At 50.1% G+C, this 17,804-nt stretch overlaps 1 protein-coding gene across 1 annotated transcript in view; it reads right to left on the bottom strand.

Moving 5' to 3' along the window:
* Positions 1–394: 394 nt before the first annotated feature.
* MROH1 (maestro heat like repeat family member 1) overlaps positions 395–17,804 on the bottom strand; it is a 143,663-nt gene continuing 126,253 nt past the window's right edge. The window contains exons 28-34 of the mRNA XM_063450889.1: positions 7,039–7,185; positions 6,765–6,953; positions 6,338–6,493; positions 6,053–6,187; positions 4,995–5,097; positions 2,984–3,049; positions 395–823 (exon numbers count right to left, since the gene is read on the bottom strand). Of these exons, the coding sequence (XP_063306959.1) occupies positions 738–823; positions 2,984–3,049; positions 4,995–5,097; positions 6,053–6,187; positions 6,338–6,493; positions 6,765–6,953; positions 7,039–7,185 (882 nt within the window). The 3' untranslated portion in view covers positions 395–737. The remainder of the gene's footprint in view (positions 824–2,983; positions 3,050–4,994; positions 5,098–6,052; positions 6,188–6,337; positions 6,494–6,764; positions 6,954–7,038; positions 7,186–17,804) is intronic.

Genomic DNA, 17,804 nt, shown 5'->3' with positions numbered 1-17,804 from the left:
CTTTATTAAAACTTGCAGCGATGAGGAATAGGCCACAAATAGCTCGGACTCGCCCATCACTCCGACATGTAGGGCGTACATCGTTTATCCCTTAGTGCTGATGAACACTGAATGTAATTTGTCACTAAGGGACAATCAATTTGTCATAATTGAAAGTCTGCATTGTGAAAGTGGCATACATCTTGGCAGATAATTAAATATTGGAGCCCCCACAGGAGGAGAAAGACACACAATGCAAAACTTAATTTTATTCAAAAATAATTTCCATGGTATTATGCAGAAATTCACCCACCAACCATATACACCCCATCTTTTAATATACACCCTGTATATAGCGATATATATATATATATATATATATATATATACATATATATACATATATATACACACGCACACACAACCACCACAGCCTAAAAATATTGCACCATCAATAAAGAGGAAACCCTCCACTGAACTATGTCTCTGAGCCGGTGGATAATCCAATATTACAAACCAAGGAACTCTTCCTCTGCCACTCACAAGCAGGGAGACAAAGGTGGAAGACAGAATTGGGCACATCTTTATAACAAAGACAGAAGATAAGCATAGAGATTCCATGTGGGAGGGACACCGCGAAGAAATCGAGGAATGGTGAGGACCTTTTGAAAGCCTTCCTCCTTAGCATAAGGTGATGCTGGACATGCAGAAATAGGCTCATTTATTTCAGGATAAGTTTGAAATTCTTTCTTGAACAATTATACAATCTTTACAAGACGAGCCATAGTCTCGGAGGCTTTAACTCGCACAGATGGTACGGGATCCTTCAGGAGCACAATGAGACCTGTAAAACAAGGAGCAAAGTCATGAGGGGAAACTCAGACCAACAGGTGTCCATTTCTCCAACCCATACCAGTCCTGTGGCTCTGTCCCCACCCCGACTCTTCAATCTCTCCCGCTCCAACTATCCGCATTGCCCACCCTCTCCCGATCCAACATTCCCTATTCGCATTGCCCACCCTCACCTGATCCAACTAGCTGCATTGCCCACCCTCTCCCGATCCAACTAGCCGCATTGCCCACCCTCTCCCGATCCAACTAGCCGCATTGCCCACCCTCTCCCGATCCAACTAGCCGCATTGCCCACCCTCTCCCGATCCAACTAGCCGCATTGCCCACCCTCTCCCGATCCAACTAGCCGCATTGCCCACTCTCTCCCGATCCAACTAGCCGCATTGCCCACTCTCTCCCGATCCAACTAGCCGCATTGCCCACTCTCTCCCGATCCAACTAGCCGCATTGCCCACTCTCTCCCGATCCAACTAGCCGCATTGCCCACTCTCTCCCGATCCAACTAGCCGCATTGCCCACTCTCTCCCGATCCAACTAGCCGCATTGCCCACTATCTTCTATTTCTTGCACTCTCTCTTCATGCAGTTTACTTGTTAATTTCGCTTTTCTGACTTGTCTCTCTTTTCCCATCTTACTCCCTGGCTTTCCTCCCTTTCTCTCGCTCAGCCCCCTCCCTGGCCCCGATCCCAGGCTCCTTCTCAATGTGTACTGTTTGGCCATCCAACTACCAGTAGCTGTTTACATGGGACCCTATGGGAGGCACTCAGAGAGCCGTCTGCGAGTCAGGCTAATGATCTCACTGTGTTTCCTCTCCTCCCGCCACCCCAACCTGCTCACGGTGGGTTATCCCCGGGGATGGAAAGGGGGGTAAGGTCATACAGCTGTAAATCTCCTTATCCTGAAACCTGCTCAGCTGATCACAGGAAGGAAAGCTATATGGGTTCACAGAGTGTGATATAAAGAGATACATGGTGTGACCGGTCTCTGCCTCTCCTGCTTTAACATTAATCAGGACTTCAGATTCATAGCTTGGAGAGGAGGACAGACATTTATACAGACACCGGCAAGACAGACACAAATATACAGAGACTGGCTTCAGGACTCACATTTATACAGACAGACCTAAAGAGACTGGCTGCAGGACTCACATTTATACAGACAGACAGACAGACCTACAGCGACTGGCAGCAGGACACACATTTATACAGACAGACAGACCTACAGCGACTGGCAGCAGGACACACATATCTACAGACAGACAGATCTACAGAGACTGGCAGCAGGACACACATTTATACAGACAGACAGATCTACAGCGACTGGCAGCAGGACTCACATTTATACAGACAGACAGATCTACAGCGACTGGCAGCAGGACAGGTTTATACAGACAGACAGACCTACAGAGACTGGCAGCAGGACACACATTCATACAGACAGACAGACAGATCTACAGCGACTGGCAGCAGGACACACATATCTACAGACAGACAGACCTACAGCGACTGGCAGCAGGACACACATTTATACAGACAGACAGATCTACAGAGACTGGCAGCAGGACACACATTTATACAGACAGACAGACCTACAGCGACTGGCAGCAGGACACACATATCTACAGACAGACAGATCTACAGAGACTGGCAGCAGGACACACATTTATACAGACAGACAGATCTACAGCGACTGGCAGCAGGACTCACATTTATACAGACAGACAGATCTACAGCGACTGGCAGCAGGACAGGTTTATACAGACAGACAGACCTACAGAGACTGGCAGCAGGACACACATTCATACAGACAGACAGACAGATCTACAGCGACTGGCAGCAGGACACACATATCTACAGACAGACAGATCTACAGAGACTGGCAGCAGGACAGGTTTATACAGCGACTGGCAGCAGGACAGGTTTATACAGCGACTGGCAGCAGCAGAACGTACACACAGTGAGGAACAGAATCCTTCTCTGCTTGCTGTAGTGAAACTATTTCTTAAATATCCCAATGCATAAAAAGGGCAATAAGTAAAAATAACTGGACTAGCGATTGCACAATCAGGGGAGCTAGACAGACAGACAGGCGGGAACGCTGGACAGACAGGGACCTAGATATAGAGAGACTGATATACAGCTTTGGGACTTACATGTGACCAGATGGTCCAGATCTACCAGCTTAGTCTGATCGCTCTGCATGTGCAGCACCAGGAAACCTGCAAAGCATAGCATGGTGTTAGTCTGAGTAAACACACATATTCCAGACACTCCACGGCTACCCCCCTCCATGGCTACGTACCCCCCCCCCCCCCCCTCTAACGGGAACCCACTCCATGGCTACGTACCCCCCCCCCCCCCCCTTCTAACGGGAACCCACTCCACGGCTACGTACCCCCCCCCCCCCTAACTGGAACCCACTCCACGGCTACCCCCCTCTAACGGGAACCCACTCCACGGCTACGTACCCCCCCCCCCTCTAACGGGAACCCACTCCACGGCTACGTACCCCCCCCCTCTAACGGGAACCCACTCCACGGCAACATACCCCCCTCTAACGGGAACCCACTCCACGGCTACGTACCCCCCCCCTCTAACGGGAACCCACTCCACGGCTACGTACCCCCCCCCTCTAACGGGAACCCACTCCACGGCAACATACCCCCCTCTAACGGGAACCCACTCCACGGCAACATACCCCCCTCTAACGGGAACCCACTCCACGGCAACATACCCCCCTCTAACGGGAACCCACTCCACGGCAACATACCCCCCTCTAACGGGAACCCACTCCACGGCTACGTACCCCCCCCTCTAACGGGAACCCACTCCACGGCAACATACCCCCCTCTAACGGGAACCCACTCCACGGCTACGTACCCCCCCCCTCTAACGGGAACCCACTCCACGGCTACGTACCCCCCCCCCCTCTAACGGGAACCCACTCCACGGCAACGTACCCCCCTCTAACGGGAACCCACTCCACGGCTACTTACCCCCCTCTAACCGGAACCCACTCCACGGCTACTTACCCCCCTCTAACCGGAACCCACTCCACGGCAACGTACCCCCCTCTAACCGGAACCCACTCCACGGCAACGTACCCCCCCCCTAACAGGAACCCACTCCATGGCTACTAAGCCCCCTCTAACCGGAACCTACTCCACGGCTACGTAGCCCTCTCGAACAGGAACCGACTCCCCCGCATAGTTCTTTCACCAGTTATCCTTCTGCATCCCTTAGCCCTCTCTAACCGGAACCCACTCCACCACTCCTTGTACCCCCACCCCCTCCATGGCTATGTAACCTCTAGCACGGCTACATACTGACCACACCTTTTCTATAGTTACATTGCCCTTTATCTCCCACATCCACATCACGGCTTCAGATCCCCCTATCTCCCACATCACGGCTTCAGATCCCCCTATACCCCACCACACCACGACTTCAGATCCCTCGCACCGCACCACTGCTTCAGATCCCCCGCACCACACCACGGCTTCAGATCCCCCGCACCGCACCACTGCTTCAGATCCCCCTATCCCCCGCACCACACCACGGCTTCAGATCCCCCGCACCACACCACAGCTTCAGATCCCCCGCACCACACCACGGCTTCAGATCCCCCCTATCCCCCGCACCACACCACGGCTTCAGATCCCCCCTATCCCCCGCACCACACCACGGCTTCAGATCCCCCCTATCCCCCGCACCACACCACGGCTTCAGATCCCCCCTATCCCCCGCACCACACCACGGCTTCAGATCCCCCCTATCCCCCGCACCACACCACGGCTTCAGATCCCCCCTAACCCCCGCACCACACCACGGCTTCAGATCCCCCCTATCCCCCGCACCGCGGCTTCAGATCCCCCGCACCACACCACGGCTTCAGATCCCCCCTATCCCCCGCACCACACCACGGCTTCAGATCCCCCTATCCCCCGCACCACGACTGTGTAACCCCCCCACATGCGCACACTCTCCAGTTATTTACCCTATAAGGTCTGTGGCTGATTTTTCTATAACCTTGAAGGGTTAGCAGATTATGTCATTTTATGGCCAGTACCTCTAAACTATTAATTTCATTATTTCACCCCCACCTTGTATGACAGTAATATAGCCGCCGTCTGTCCAACACCAATAAATTACTATAATAATTACCAATAAACATGGGAGCTGCTGCTCGGACCTCGGGCCAGATGCTCTTGAAGTAGGTAATATTAGTTTGTATAAGTTGAGAAAGTATGTCTGGGTATCCCTGCAACTGAACCAAGAGCCAACATGATGGAAAAGCAAATATCTCCAGGTTCCTATCCTTTCGCTCTGTGCCACCACCTCCCCAGTTATCTCTCTCCACCCCGCCCTGTCCCCCTCCCCCATTATCCCTCTGCACCTCCTCGTGTCGTCCCCTCCCTCATTATCCCACTTCACCCCACATAGTTAACCCCCGTTCTTGCTCTCTCTCCACCCCGTGCTGTCCCCTCCCCATTATCCCTCTGCATACCATGTCGTCTCCCCCACATTATCCCTCTGAACCCAGTGTTGTTCCCTTCCCCATTATCTCTTTCCAGCCCGCATTGTCTCCTCCCGCGTTCTCTCTCCACCCCACGCTGACCCCTCCCCAGTTATCCCTCTGCACCCCTCATAGTTCTTTCCCCAGTTATCCTTCTGCATCCCGTGTCGTCTTCTCCCCCATTATCCCTCTGCGCCCTGTGTTTTTCCCTCCACCCCGCATAGTCTCCTCCCAGTTATCTCTCTCCACCTTGCGCTGTCCCCTCCACATTATCCCTCTGCACCTTGCGTAATCCCCCCCATTATCCCTCTGCACCTTGCGTAATCCCCCCCATTATCCCTCTGCACCTTGGAAATCCCCCTCCATTATCCCTCTGCACCCTGCGTAACCCCCCCTCCCCCATTATCCCTCTGCACCCTGCGTAATCCCTCTGCACATTGCATAATTCCCTCTCTTCCCTCCCCCCCCCCCTCCATTATCCCTTGGCACCTTGCATAATCCCCCACCACATTAGCCCTCTGCACCCTGCATAATGTCCCCCTTATGTACAAAGGGGATGATGGGGAGAGAAAGACATTGCAAGGGCAGTCTCACCTCTTCCATCCTGACTGTTACCCCCTCTAGCAAGTTCTTTAACCCATAGTTTAAGCTACATATTTTGCCCCCTTTTCATCTCTCCCATATCATCTTTGCACGGTCCTCTTACCAGGTGTTTGCAGGCATTATTCATGAATTCTCCGTAGTGCAGGCTGCGGCTGGGCTGCAGGTGACTTTGGAACATCTCAGCCAGACTCTGACTCTTCATTTTTGCTGCACACATCTGCAGAGCAACTTTACATGCCTGAAACACACAAACCACGTGTCACAAACATGCAAGCATTCCTGGGGGCTGATATATGGTTACACCATCATTTAGACTATGAGAAAGGTTAGAACAGCTACTTAGGAGAGTCATGCAAGTGGAAGCACGGTGTCACCGTATTACAGGTACCTTGACAACTTCTGGCTTTGGGTCCTGCAGGTGCAGTAGCAGCACCACAAGGCTATTCAGGATCTGCTCAAAAAATACCTCCTCCCCTTCACCAGAGCTGAACTTGCTGAGATTCCCAAAAAGGACAACAGAGGCACTGCGGAGCTCCTCTCTCTCCTTTAGAAAGAAGAGAATCAGGCAGGTGGGATAGTCATTGGGTCGAGATACACAGACAGAAGCCGTGACACAGAGATGTAGCCAACAGAGAAGTTGTCAAGTAAGGAGCAGTAACAAGATAATACTGAAATACAGTTGGTAGGACAGATAGATAGAAACAGAGAGCAGGTTAGACACACAGAAGGTGGTGGAGCTCAACTAGTTGAGATGTAGGAGACACCACAAGAGGAAGGGGCACAGTGGATGGATGAATAATAAAGTGGACACTTACATGGTCGAAGAAAGGCCGGATCCGGATGGCTGTGTGAATGAGCAGTGAGTGGATATCCCGGTCTTGTACATGTGGGAGAAGCAAGGACAGACTTGACATGGCTTCCTGTGTCACCACATGCTCGGGGTCTTCACGGTCATCCATAGAATTGATCATGGAAGTCAGGAGCTGGGATCCATATTTCTTCACCTTAAATGGTAAGAATGCAGTTATCGTATGGAATTGCCCCTACCACTGTTATTTACTAAACATGTCCCTTTCATGAGGCTACTACCTTGTCAGGAGAACCACAAGCAATGTTCCCTAGACCTCGAACAGCAAGCATCCGAACCATCACACAGTTATCCCTCAGCCGACTTGTCATACTGTCCATTAGTGACTCTAAGACGATGAAATCATTGAGATCACTGTGACGTAAGACCTGAACAATGAATCACATGGTTAGTATTGCATTCAGCTTATGTAACACCATGAGCAAACTAAACAGTATACACTAAACCACCATCCAACTCGCGAGCCAGCCTGCGCAGGAATCCTTCACTCCACAAAACTATCATCCAACTGGCTGGTCATCATGTCCTGTGATGCCCCATCCGTTTTGCCACGTTATCCTCCAAATTCAGGAAATCTGATCCTGAATACCGGTCTCCCACTTAATGCCTCTGTGCTCAGTTCACCATGCCACTGGTAGGCCTGTTCTCCTGGGAGGATTCCAGAGGGTTTCTCATGACACTGATTGCATGGTTGCAGATCACCTGTTCATCACTCCCCTATTTATCACTCCCCTATTTAAAGAGAGCCCTCTGGCTCACATTGGCCCTTTTGAGGTTTCAGAATATTTAGTGTTCTTTTATCCTGTTATTTGAGTCTCTGTTTTAATCCAGCTTGCCTTGACTAGGTTTCTGCTCTCCTGCCCTTGTTTACATTCCTGCCTCACTGGTGTTCCAGTCTCTGGCTTGTCTGACTACCTCCGTGGCTTATTTACGGACATGATTCTTCTCTGTGCTCTTGATCCTTGTTGGTCTCGACTACACCTTGGTTTCACTGTTCCGGTTACCTACCTGTGTCTGGTGTATATTGTATTTTTATGGTTTTGTATTTTTGTCTTCTCTAGTCTAGTCATATTATTTCTTAGTGCTACCTTTACATTAGCACGGTGGTCACTTTAAAGCCCATAATACGCCTCTTCCTCGATCTTTGACTCTCGCCTTGCTGAGGATCCTTTAGTCATTCTTGACACCTGGCTGATCGGTCAGTTCTTTGACCCCATCCATCACACCATCATCTTACTGGCTGACCGGTCTGCCCTGTGATCCCATCCATTACACCTTAATCCTACTGGCTGACCAGTCTGCCCTGTGACCCCATCCATAATGACTACAGATAGTGGACACTACCCATGGTGATGTATGGGGCTGTGCCCAAGACTATGGATAGCGGGCAGTTCCCATGGTGATGTACCGGGCTGTGCCCAGGACTAAGAATAGAGGACACTACCCATGATGATTGTAGCGGGTCTGCCGATAAACTTAATTTCCCTATTGTGTTTGTACTGTCTTGGCAGGGGATCTCCCTCTCCCTCTCTTTCATGTGTTTTCCTTATCGTGCTCCTGTAGTTTACTCTGTGTGTTCGTCTAAACTACCTGCTCCTCGTTCGGGAGGGCCACCGCAAAGGGAATCCATTCACCTCCCGAACGGTGGACCACCTCAAAACCTCAAAACAGCAATCCACAAGGGAAGCCTCGGCGAGTGCCTCCCCTGGGTGGCAGCCCGTTCCATAGACGAACACCATCCAGGGGGAACATTGTTGGATTGCTTCCCACCTAGTTCGGTTCCTGAACGAGGACCTCCCCAGTGCCCCTTGGAGTGTTCACACCAATCAATTAGAACGTTGGCAACTCACAACATAAAACCGCAAATGTGAAACCGCAAGTGAAGTAATTGAAGAGTGCTTCCCCAGGTGGCCACCGTTCATATTGATGTACGTCGGCCAGGGGGAGCATTCGTGTCCCGAAAGGAGACTCTTTCCTTGCCTGGTTTCACCCAGGGACCCCACGAATGGAGGCTGTTCATGGCAGTTACAGTTCTGAGATTGGTGGGGACACTCTTTGGGAACAATGGTGGTTTGGCGGGCTTTCTGTAACTGTGAGTCCAAGAGGCGGGAAACCCTGAGGATGGGTAGCGGGAACAGGGGACAAAGGGACTGGAGTTCCGTTTCCGTAAGAATACTCCTGGGAGTGGTAGGGCAATGGGACAAAGGGACTGAGTGGCGGGAACAGGGGACAAAAGGACTGGAGTTCTGAATCCGTTATACAACCCCTAGGAGGGGACATCGTCTTTATGTGTGATCCACCCCTTGTATGGGAAAAAGTATAAAGCAGAGTGTGGCCAATAAAGTTGTTGTTGTACCATGAAACTGTGTGTCGTTCGTTTGTGGGGTGTTTCTTCATTCATTAATAGCGGAGGGGTAGCTAGGTTACCCAGGGTCCGCTACAGGGATGTATCGGGCTGTGTCCAGGACTACAGATAGAGAACAGTACCCATGTATTGCCCGCCCAGCCGGGCTCACAGACCTCAAATCTCAGAGGCTCTGCAGCAGACCCAGGGGCGGCGTCTCAGAGGCTCTGCAGCAGACCCAGGGGCGGCGTCTCAGAGGCTCTGCAGCAGACCCAGGGGCGGCGTCTCAGAGGCTCTGCAGCAGACCCAGGGGCGGCGTCTCAGAGGCTCTGCAGCAGACCCAGGGGCGGCGTCTCAGAGGCTCTGCAGCAGACCCAGGGGCGGCGTCTCAGAGGCTCTGCAGCAGACCCAGGGGCGGCGTCTCAGAGGCTCTGCAGCAGACCCAGGGGCGGCGTCTCAGAGGCTCTGCAGCACACCAAGGGGCAGAGGCTCTGCAGCACACCCAGGGACGGCGTCTCAGAGGCTCTGCAGCACACCCAAGTGGCGGCGGCTCAGAGGCTCTGCAGCACACCCACGGGCGGCGGCTCAGAGGCTCTGCAGCACATCCACGGGCGGCGGCTCAGAGGCTCTGCAGCACACCCACGGGCGGTGGCTCAGAGGCTCTGCAGCACACCCAGGGGCAGTGTCTCAGAGGCTGTGCAGCACACCCAAGGACAGGATCTCAGAGGCTGTGCAGCACACCCATGGACAGAGCTCAGATGCTCTGCAGCACACCCAAGGACAGAGCTCAGATGCTCTGCAGCACACCCAAGGACAGAGCTCAGAGGCTCTGCAGCACACCCAAGGACAGAGCTCAGAGGCTCTGCAGCACACCCAAGGACAGAGCTCAGAGGCTCTGCAGCACACCCAAGGACAGAGCTCAGAGGCTCTGCAGCACACCCAAGGACAGAGCTCAGAGGCTCTGCAGCACACCCAAGGACAGAGCTCAGAGGCTCTGCAGCTCACCCAAGGACAGAGCTCAGAGGCTATGCAGCAAACCCAAGGACAGGAGAGAGGCTCTGCACAGCACGTGTGGCCTGGAGAAATCTCCTCCAAGTAGAATCACAATAACCTGGCAATGAATTGAGAAGAAAGGGGGGCTGAAAGATTCCACACCACGCCAGCAAAAACCACTGACCGCCTCTTTAAACCGCTCAAGGATGAAAAAAAATAAAATAAAAACGATGCAGAGCCAACATCTTCCTCATCCTGCAAAAAGAGGGATCACTGCCAAACACAGACCTAACCTTTTCATTGCCGCACACCCCAAAGTGAAGGACTACACAACAGAGTCTGTCCCTCCCACTGCAGGGTGACACAGACAGAGGAACAGAGGGAGCTATGGGACACGGAGTCTGTCCCTCCCACTGCAGGGTGACAGACAGAAGGAGCTATGGGACACAGAGTCTGTCCCTCCCACCGCAGGGTGACACAGACAGAAGGGAGCTATGGGACACGGAGTCTGTCCCTCCCACTGCAGGGTGACACAGACAGAGGGAGCTATGGGACACAGAGTCTGTCCCTCCCACTTCAGGGTGACACAGACAGAAGGAGCTATGGGACACGGAGTCTGTCCCTCCCACTGCAGGGTGACACAGAAAGAAAGAGCTATGGGACACGGAGTCTGTCCCTCCCTCTGCAGGGTGACACAGACAGAAGGAGCTATGGGGCACACTGTCCCTCCCACTGCAGGGTGACACAGACAGAAGGAGCTATGGGACACGGAGTCTGTCCCTCCCACTGCAGGGTGACACAGACAGAAGGAGCTATGGGACACAGAGTCTGTCCCTCCCACTTCAGGGTGACACAGACAGAAGGAGCTATGGGACACGGAGTCTGTCCCTCCCACTGCAGGGTGACACAGAAAGAAAGAGCTATGGGACACGGAGTCTGTCCCTCCCTCTGCAGGGTGACACAGACAGAAGGAGCTATGGGGCACACTGTCCCTCCCACTGCAGGGTGACACAGACAGAAGGAGCTATGGGACACGGAGTCTGTCCCTCCCACTGCAGGGTGACACAGACAGAATGAGCTATGGGACACGGAGTCTGTCCCTCCCACTGCAGGGTGACACAGACAGAAGGAGCTATGGGACACGGAGTCAGTCCCTCCCACTGCAGGGTGACACAGACAGAGGGAGCTATGGGACACGGAGTCAGTCCCTCCCACTGCAGGGTGACACAGACAGAAGGAGCTATGGGGCACACTGTCCCTCCCACTGCAGGGTGACACAGACAGAAGGAGCTATGGGGCACACTGTCCCTCCCACTGCAGGGTGACACAGACAGAAGGGGCTATGGGACACGGAGTCTGTCCCTCCCACTGCAGAGTGACACAGACAGAGGGAGCAATGGGACACGGAGTCAGTCCCTCCCACTGCAGGGTGACACAGACAGAAGGAGCTATGGGACACGGAGTCAGTCCCTCCCACTGCAGGGTGACACAGACAGAGGGAGCTATGGGACACGGAGTCAGTCCCTCCCACTGCAGGGTGACACAGACAGAAGGAGCTATGGGGCACACTGTCCCTCCCACTGCAGGGTGACACAGACAGAAGGAGCTATGGGGCACACTGTCCCTCCCACTGCAGGGTGACACAGACAGAAGGGGCTATGGGACACGGAGTCTGTCCCTCCCACTGCAGAGTGACACAGACAGAGGGAGCAATGGGACACGGAGTCAGTCCCTCCCACTGCAGGGTGACACAGACAGAAGGAGCTATGGGACACGGAGTCAGTCCCTCCCACTGCAGGGTGACACAGACAGAAGGAGCTATGGGACACGGAGTCAGTCCCTCCCACTGCAGGGTGACAGACAGAGGGAGCTATGGGACACGGAGTCAGTCCCTCCCACTGCAGGGTGACACAGACAGAGGGAGCTATGGGACACGGAGTCAGTCCCTCCCACTGCAGGGTGACACAGACAGAGGGAGCTATGGGACACGGAGTCAGTCCCTCCCACTGCAGGGTGACACAGACAGAAGTTATACAGAATCAAAAATCACAAAGAAAACAAATATTGGACCCCAGTTTTCTACCTTTTTACCAAAGTGAACAGGGAAACTTCAACAACACTAAGGAATGAAATAATAATATAGTTTGATGCCATAAACACAGGGCTGTAAACTGAATTTGGATTCTAGTCACATTGCTTACACTTTGATGAATGGAAATAGTGCCCGCAGTACGAATATATTGTGACCATTGTAAACATATGATCATATTTTGACTGTATTTAATAGCAGCCGAACCCAAAAACCAAGAATGTCCGATAAATGTGCTGTGGAAGCACTAACTCGGTTAGGCTTTATGTTCTATCCTTTTCTAATGACAATGGAGGTCAATTGGGAAAACCTCCCCAATGCCATGAGAACCAAAAACGTATTGGTTTATTATTGAATTGCCCCCACAGTACGGTAAACCTCCCTTATACTAACGTGGGAGATACAAGGACCCCTGTAGGGGTTTTTAAGGTAATTCTAGTTTAACTACTTATACCCTCAGGCAAATAGGCAAATAAAGCATTTATCAACAATTTCAAGAATTGTGTCCGTAATAAACTGAATCACTACATCCAATATTTTCCAAGTTAAGCATAGTTCTTGGATTTAATCGATTTTTCTTTTTTTTATATAATTCTTAATGTTTGCAGTGCATGGATTAGTGTACAAGCTGGTGGAGACATAGAATAAGAAATACAGAGTTACAATATAGCTTATCTAGTTATAGCACTCGATATCTCATTGCTCAATATTGTTTTAGTTAGCATGCAAGGAGAACACGAAAAGTTTACGGATACAATAAATTGCTTGTCAGGTTTGTCACACGTTTGTAAAATTAAAATTAAAAAACAGCTAAAATAATATGAACACAAACACAGAGGCTCATGCCGTGGCAGTAGGAGTCAGAGCATTGCGAGGAGTACAGAGGTGTCATCTGTATTCATCCTACTCCGCATGTGGGCCACATCAGACAGTCCAGCTCCCGATCAGGTAAATTGAATAGGTCACCCCTCCGTATCGCCGCTGCGATACACTTAGAGGAACTGATCCCACGAAGGCCACCCACGCCCGACTGCTGGAGATATTTTCGGCGATCCGATAGCCAGCCAGCAGAACATATGAGGAACCCACCGGCGATGTAGGTGGTGCCTGGGAAAAGAACCCCGAGTGATTTGCATTCTGGGTGGGTAGAAGCTGGCTTGGAAGCCATGTCGTCTAGGCTTAGTTACCAACCTCGGAATCAGTCTGTGCCTCCACCTCCGTGATGATCTGTGTGCACAGCCCGGGAGAGATTGCACACTGTTGCGTCGGCCAGCCAAACTGAGTTTGTGTGGTCATGGCTGGGCCCATGTGAGTATCGTGCAGCATTTGATTTTGTAGTTTAGCCCAGAACTGAGCACAGAGCTCGTCAAAAGCTTTCAGCAGTGGGTCTGCGTGAGGATCAGGCTGTGGGAAGGCTTGTGGAGTAGTGGGCCCGGCGTGGCCGCCATCTTGCAAGGTGGACCTCAACCCTCTATATTGTGGTGCCCTGTTGAGAGGGCCACTAGTTTTCACCAGTGGAGATCAGGATATCCCCCACCAGTCCAAATGGGGGGGGGGGGGGGGGGGGGGGAACAGGACCCAACAACATGCTTTCCTCAGGCCCGGGCAGAGGATGGGCGCCTCCCCCGCCTCAGGTACGTTAGTAGGCCACAGAGATGGTGAGCACGGGCTAGCACTGCCAGAAACCAGTCCAACTCTTGGCAGGATAGTCCCAAGGAGTATAGGAAGTTTTGTGCCAGAAGTAGAGAGGACAAGTCCATAATTTGGCCCAGTAGGGGATTTTCTTTAGGGAGCGCTAGCCACATGCGATCATCTCGCTTGGCTATCAGGCCCCGCCAGGATTTATCGATTTCTGATAAGCATTTAACAGCAGAATTTTAATCAAACAGTTAAATGGCTTATCGGATAATATGTATTAACCTTGGAGTCGGGTAACTAGCTAGTATGAGCGGACATTAACCCCTTAAGGACACGTCATGATTCCCTTTTATTCCAGAAGTTTGGTCCTTAAGGGGTTAAAGCAATGTGTAATTTTATATATATATATATATATATATATATATATATATATATATATATATATATATATATATATATATATATTTATTTCTACCTTACATTCAGATTATTGGTCTGAACTCTGCACTCAGTCAGGTGAGCAGTCAAAGTGAAGACTAAAACAGGGGCATTGAAAAAAAAAAATGAATATTTCAGGATATTTATGGCCTTAAAGGGACACTATAGTCACTAAAATAACTAGCTATATGAAGCAGTTTTGGTGTATAGATCATGCCCCTGCAGTCTCACTGCTCAATTCTCCGCCATTTGTTTATGGAGGCCTAGCTTCACCTCCCCTGGCTTTGACTGACACAGTCTGCATGGAATAAAAAAATAGTTTTGCTTTCAGTCAGATGTGACTTACATTAAAAGTATGTAGCGGACTGGGTCCTATACCAGAGTACGCCCCCCTGGAGGGGGCTGATGGCTCACCTCCTGCCCAGTGATTATGGTCCCAGAAAGATGGCACCCTTTAAGTACAATGGCTGGGATTAATGGGATTTTGTATGGCACGACTGGCCCTTTAAGACCAAGCCAAGGACATAGTATACTATTACAGAGACTTCGGACCATATACCTTATGCAGCAAAGGACATTGAGCTATCTACCAAAATTTGTGTATTTTAATATATTTTCATGTATTGTGTATTCACCTTGTATGCAGCATTCGTCTGATTGTTCGGTAAAATCACTCAGTTTATTATACAAGTGAAACTACCGAACAATCAGACCACCCCAGGGGGAAGTGTGCCTCCAATTACCGTTTGCAACAAGGGTGCAAACAGGTAATTGGCAATCCGTGCAGTATGAGATTTGTCCTCTGGGTGGCCGCCATTCGGGAAACGAACATGTGGCAGTGGCCATCTTTACCTCCCGAACAGCGGTGTTTGTCGTCTAGTGTCTGGAACTAAAATCGGACACTCGACTAGGCAAACACCGCTGAGACCTCCAGGCTTCTATGGATTCGTGCTAAAACTACCGAACGAGTCGCCGTTCAGTAGAAATGTTCATCCGAACAAGGGGATTTAAATGAAGGCAAGCAACAGCTATTTTATTCAGTATTTTCATCCAGTTATATACACGAACAGAGACCTACCCCAAGGCCAAAACTCATGGAACTATTTTCGGCTACTTTGCCTATGCGGTCGGTCAAATATTTGCTTCCCCCATAACTCCCGAACCCCTGGTCTGATCTGGTTGATTTTTGAATATGTTTCTCACCCAGATCAGGGCTACCAGGGGATACCACATTTACCATACTTGGGGTACATCCAAGAATTGGGGAAAAGTATGTACATTATAATTATGTTAACTGTTAATCTAAGGGGAGGAGATGTGTGGAAGGTAACGTCTATGGGATTGGTTACCGTACTAATTATGGTGAGTCCCTCCCTTGCATGGGAGAATCTCATAAAAGTAGGAATGTTGCCATTAAACTTCAGTTCTACTCCTGATACTGTGTGTCGTCCAGTGATTGGGAAAGGTGATGGGATATTATTGGATTTTATTGCTGATGGTGATTACTATGCTGCTGGATTATTCTCTCAGTGTGGCTATTGTGCCTGGGGTGATTGCTGGTTCCTGAGCCACACCTGGACTACCAGCGGAAATAGTCTGTGAGAGACCAGCGTTCCGCTACAAAGTATTTATCTCCTACTCTAAATTGCACTTTAATTACATACAGAAAGCTATTAACAGAGCAGGAGATAAGAAAATCTAAATCAAACAATATTTGCACTAAAGGAAGTATAAACATTAGATAAATCTTTACAGGAAGTGTTTAGGAAGGCTGTGAAGTCACATGCAGGGAGGTTTGGCTGGGGCTGTGTAGACAAAGTGAGTTAACTCCTAAATGGCAGAGAATTGAGCAGAGACTGCAGGAACCTGATCTATACACTAAAACTGCTTCATTAAGCTAAAGTTGTATTGCGGACCTTTTAAGATTTATCTTGGGCCTACAAACATTGTATTGTTACAATAGCGTACAATATAATAACCCGGAGTGTTTTCCACTGACTGATAAATATTTTTTTTCCCATAAATGTAATGGGGTCTGTGAAAACTCATTCCATTGGTAAGGAGAACAACAGACAAGTTCTCTGGGGCATAAAACAAGTTAAAGGAACCCTTCAAGGTTAGTAATCGAAATCTGTATTCTTGACGCTATACATTCCCATCTAATAAAGATGTACTCACGTTTTACCTCTCTGCCTCCCAGCTTCCTCTGCTAATGTCCAATCCAATCAATCCTCATCAAGGAGCATTGGGGACCTAATGAGCATGCGTGGCAACCAGATTCAAACTTCCCTCCCCAAGTCATATAGGCAGAGTCTCTAGTTACTGTCATACTGAGCCACCAGAGGAGGACTTGGCCCTGCAATGTAAACAGAGTTTTTCAAAAACTGAAATGTTTCACATTGCAGGGTTAAGGGGACAGTGCACCCAGACCAATGAGATGGAGTGGTCTTGGTGACTATAGTGTCCCTTTAAGCTTTTTTGGAGGGGGGCTTTTCATGGTTTTGGTTACACATCCTGTGTTTGCACCTTTATTCAGATCAAAATAAAAGCCAAGTTGTGACGGAACCAGCCCCGCCACTAGTGCCTAGAGAGGACTGATTGGCAGCCTCTTGCCCTGCGACTATGGCCCTTGAATGTATTGCCCTTCTAGGAACTGATTTGGGCATGTTGTATTGTATTATGCTGCTACTGGCCCTTTAAGAACCATCTGGGGACATACTGTGGAGTTACTGGGTGGCCACCATTTCATGTATCAGAGGCACATGGTGAGAACAATGGATAAAGCACATGGTGAGAACAATGGATGGCGGCCATTTTAACTCACAGACACTGTTGTGACTTTTCTACACGGTGCCATGTCGCCGGTATTTGGTGCACAAAGACATCGTGCAGTAGTTTTAAACTATACAACAGGGGACACATTATACAGTAATTATTTTTCATATAGCCTGTATATGTTCTGCGGAATCTGCATTAACCCGTATCTTCTGAATGGATCTGGGTGAATTTTGGATATGTGGTTCACCCAGATCCCCCCGTTCTGAGGATATATATTTTTATGGGGTTATTGCATGTTTTGGGGTCCCTGTGATATGTTTTATAAAACTGTATTTCTCTGTCTGTGATAATTATATTACCCATTGTGTTCAGTAATCATATCACAGGCAGAGGGGAGGATTTTGTGTGGGAGTGTCTCTGTGTATTGTACGGATTGATTGGTTGTATTTCAAAACCCTGTGGGCCGTACTATGTTTGTGGATTGTGAATAAAAGAGGCTGTATGTGCCAGTACAGTCAGTTCTGCTTGACCTCAAAATTAAGTGTCGTCTCGTTATTGGGGGAATTGGATTGCATGCTGATTGCCAGGAGTGTAAGCTGATTGTATGCTTTTCCTGTTCAGCTGTTTACAGCATTCATATGCTTGAAAGCATTCGTATGCTTCTCTGGTTCGGTCATTGTGGTGTCTGCTGCAGTGCTTGGAGTCCT

This window comes from Pelobates fuscus, chromosome 4 (assembly GCF_036172605.1).
Source record: "Pelobates fuscus isolate aPelFus1 chromosome 4, aPelFus1.pri, whole genome shotgun sequence".
Classification (NCBI taxonomy): Eukaryota; Metazoa; Chordata; class Amphibia; order Anura; family Pelobatidae; genus Pelobates; species Pelobates fuscus.
This window is presented reverse-complemented; position numbering and strand designations above follow the sequence as displayed.